This window comes from Sinocyclocheilus anshuiensis, unplaced genomic scaffold (genome assembly GCF_001515605.1).
Source record: "Sinocyclocheilus anshuiensis isolate Anshui unplaced genomic scaffold, SAMN03320099.WGS_v1.1 scaffold1891, whole genome shotgun sequence".
Lineage (NCBI taxonomy): Eukaryota > Metazoa > Chordata > Actinopteri > Cypriniformes > Cyprinidae > Sinocyclocheilus > Sinocyclocheilus anshuiensis.
In genome coordinates, this window is record NW_015549560.1 from 65062 (window position 1) to 68554 (window position 3493).

The window sequence follows — 3493 nt, forward strand, 5'->3', positions numbered from 1 at the left end:
GGAGCCTGGCGAAGGGCGGCGATTAAGGGACGGGCTGATGCTGATAATTAGGGGGAGGCAGCCGACTTGTCACAGTGTGTTGATATCCAGCCGAAGAGCAATCAACCATAACTTCAGGCGAGCAGGCTCAGAAGTCGGTTTGAACAATCCGGATAAGCGCAAGTAAGTACCATTTTGATTAGCCGTCGTACCTACAATGCCTGTGCACTGTGTAAACAATGAGTGACGTATACGCGCGAGAGATCACTTCCGGCGCTTCGTAAACTACGCCAGAAGCGCGTACACGCCTCACACCGGAAGTCGTGCGCGTGCTCAAAGCAGTTGGACATAGTGGTGTATTAGAGGGCAAGTATAATGAGCTGACAAGTTGAATGGTGTGTTAGATCAGCAGGACAGTGCTGGGCTGCTCCAGGACAGTTTTGAAAACCACTGCATTTCAGAGTGGTTGTTAATTGTGACTCGTATATAACAAATACTTACAAGCATGCACAGTTTTAAGGCAGATTTAATCACCTTTTTGGTAACTTCATGACTTAACTGACGAGATAACTACAACACTGCATGCTCGATGTTTCTTTTGCGCTTTAATATTAAATGATATAGGCTAGAGTGCGTGCCTATTTTCTTGTCAAGAAAAAAGAGAGAAGCAGAAGCTGTGAGTGGGGTGGCCAACCCTAGCTCCGTCCCTGCGTTAATTGTGTTAAATATTTTTTACCCGTTAAACTGAAAAAATTAATGGCACGCGTTAACGTGTTAATTTTGACAGCACTACATATATATCTTCTTTTGTGTTTGGAATGTAAATGATTTCATTTTTTCAAGATGTGTCCACATATGTTTGGCCATATAGTGTAAAAGTAAGTTTCTATAAAATTATTAATTAAAAATATGCATGTTTGATTAATAATTTTACAATCTGAACAGACAATTCAGTTCACTTCTATGATCATCTGAGAGTTGATGACTGTTAAACCTTTATGATTGACACACCTGAGGCATGGGCGGTTTCCAGCGCATGTTTTTGAGAGGTGCTGGGGTAAATCCTGAGGTTCCTGTGGGCCTTTTCTTTAAAATAAGCACCACGCTTTTAGGGTCCTCTCTCAGCTTGGCCACCAGGTTCTTCAGCTGCCAACCCACCTGGAGCAAACAAGCACAAACCCATAAGTACTACCAAAAAGAATTCTGTTTATACAGACACAGGCTCTTCAGATTATGCAGTGAACATGGTTCCAAACAGCATTGCACGAATCCTTTTCAAATATGCCAAATCCAGACTGCACTGTGGAGAAATTCATCCAAAATAGCAGATGGAGTGAGGAGCAATTGCAAAACACATATTTCATTCAGTACCAAAATATATAGATGAAAAAAGGGTTTAGTTTAAAGTGTACAACTAATGTACCACCATACAATACAAAGACCTTGTGTGCAGAAATACTCACCACTGTCTGCTGGTTGACCTGGATGACTTCATCTCCAGCATGGATCTTGCGTGTCATATCAGCTGGGGACTAGAGGGGAAATTCTTATTTGTTTTCTCGAAATATTGATGTTTCTGTCAAAACCATTTAAACATTTTGTGAACAAGACAAAATTCCAGCCCCCCACCCTCACTATATACTGTATATAAATAATTAAATAAAAAAGAATGCTTAAAAAATGTGGTAAAATTGACCTTATTACTAATGAATCAAATCTCCTTTTCTAATGCCAGAAAGATTTGTTAAGTACATGCTGTGGATTCATAAATAGGCATCATCACAAACGGAACTATACAAAGCAACAACATTTGTGTGACTCCAAGTCATGTGTAAAATGCAAATAAAACAAAACATGAAATTAAAAGTAAAACAGCATGTCTTTTAAAAACATTATATACACATGCTATACACATTTATTTCATTTTTTTAATGTTCCTGTTCTTCATTGCTCCAAAGTCATCTACAGTATAATATAGAATAGTGGTGCATTCAAACCTCGTCAGAAATATGCAAAATGTAAGTTCTCAAATTCGATTAACAAGACAATTATCTTTTGCCATTTTCAGCAGGGCTGCACACACAAACAAATGTACAGTGCAACCTGTATAGACCAATTCACAAACAAATGACTTATTTGAGCATTTTCTTTTAACCCTCAGGGGCCGGTTGCACCAGCTAGACGTAAAAACGCTGGGTGTAAGCCCTACGCTGGGCTCTGCAACATCCAGCTTTACGATAAATATTTACACCTGTTGCACCAACTGAAACTACGATCAGGCGCAACTACGCCCGGCATAGACAATGCGCGTCCACACCGACACATTCTCCCTCAGTTATAGATATAGCTGAGACGACGTTCATGCCGCAATGGCTACAACTACTAATATAGAACTGAATTGCTCAAGACATAATATAAGTGAAATCACCGCGCTATGATTTCATTGAGTAAACATTTCCTAACAAGTCCGCGTTTTTATATCTGAAGTCTCCCTGCACACTCCCATGACAGATTTAATCAAGGTTAAGTAAAATATAATAAATGTAATAGGCTACAATGCTTCTCTCTAGAGTTATTTTTTTATAGCTGACTATCAAGTTTATGTACAATGAATGTCTTTCCTGAGGTAATTGTGACTTTACGTGACATTTTGTGTTTTGCTGTCTTTCTGTGGCTGAAAAAACACGTTTATGGTTTGTATTTTGTGATAAAATTCACAGAATTTGAAAGCTGATAATTTATTTCTGATTAAAAGTACTACGCCGAGATGGTGCAACAGGTATAAATTCTACGCACGACTTAAAGCGCATTTTACGTCCAACCTAGTCTTACAACCGGGCGTACGACCAGCTGGTGCAACCGGCCCCAGGTGTTGTTCGTCATTTTAGACCCAAAAAAAAAAGTTTTGAATTTCTAAAAATCAGAACTTCATTGGAACGTTATGAAACTTGGTGATTTTTGCTTGGTGACACTTGCTATGAGACAAAAAAACGTCACACTTTTGTTGTTCGCGTTCAAAAACGACTACAATAGGAAGTCAATGGGATATAGGCAAAAATATGAAAATACAGGGAATTTTTTGTGTATACATCTAAAAATCAGCCATGCAGAAAAAGCACATAGCAGTCAAGGTTTGAAACTCTAAAACATCAAGAGTGTCGACACACACACACAGGTTTGTTTTTGTGAATTGTGGGGACATTACATAGGCGTAATGGCTTTTATACTGTACAAACCGTATTTTCTATTGCCCTACACCTAAATCTACCCCTTACAGGAAACATTCTGCATTTTTAGATTTTCAAAAAAACTAATTCTGAATGATTTATAAGCCTTTTGAAATATGGGGACACTCAAAATGTCCTCAGAAATCACCTTCTCGTTGTAATACCTATGTCATACCCATGTCATTATTCAAATTTGTGTCCTCATAAATCAAAAAAGCGCACACACACACACACACACACACACACACACACACACACACACACACACACACACACACACACTGGTG

General features: G+C 38.8%; 1 protein-coding gene across 1 annotated transcript in view; it reads right to left on the reverse strand.

Annotated features, from left to right (window-relative positions):
* The window catches only part of LOC107657148 (connector enhancer of kinase suppressor of ras 3-like), a 65951-nt gene that overhangs the window by 35932 nt on the left and 26526 nt on the right, over window positions 1–3493 (reverse strand). The window contains exons 8-9 of the mRNA XM_016445176.1: window positions 1443–1511; window positions 991–1137 (exon numbers count right to left, since the gene is read on the reverse strand). Coding sequence (XP_016300662.1) covers window positions 991–1137; window positions 1443–1511 — 216 coding nt within the window. The remainder of the gene's footprint in view (window positions 1–990; window positions 1138–1442; window positions 1512–3493) is intronic.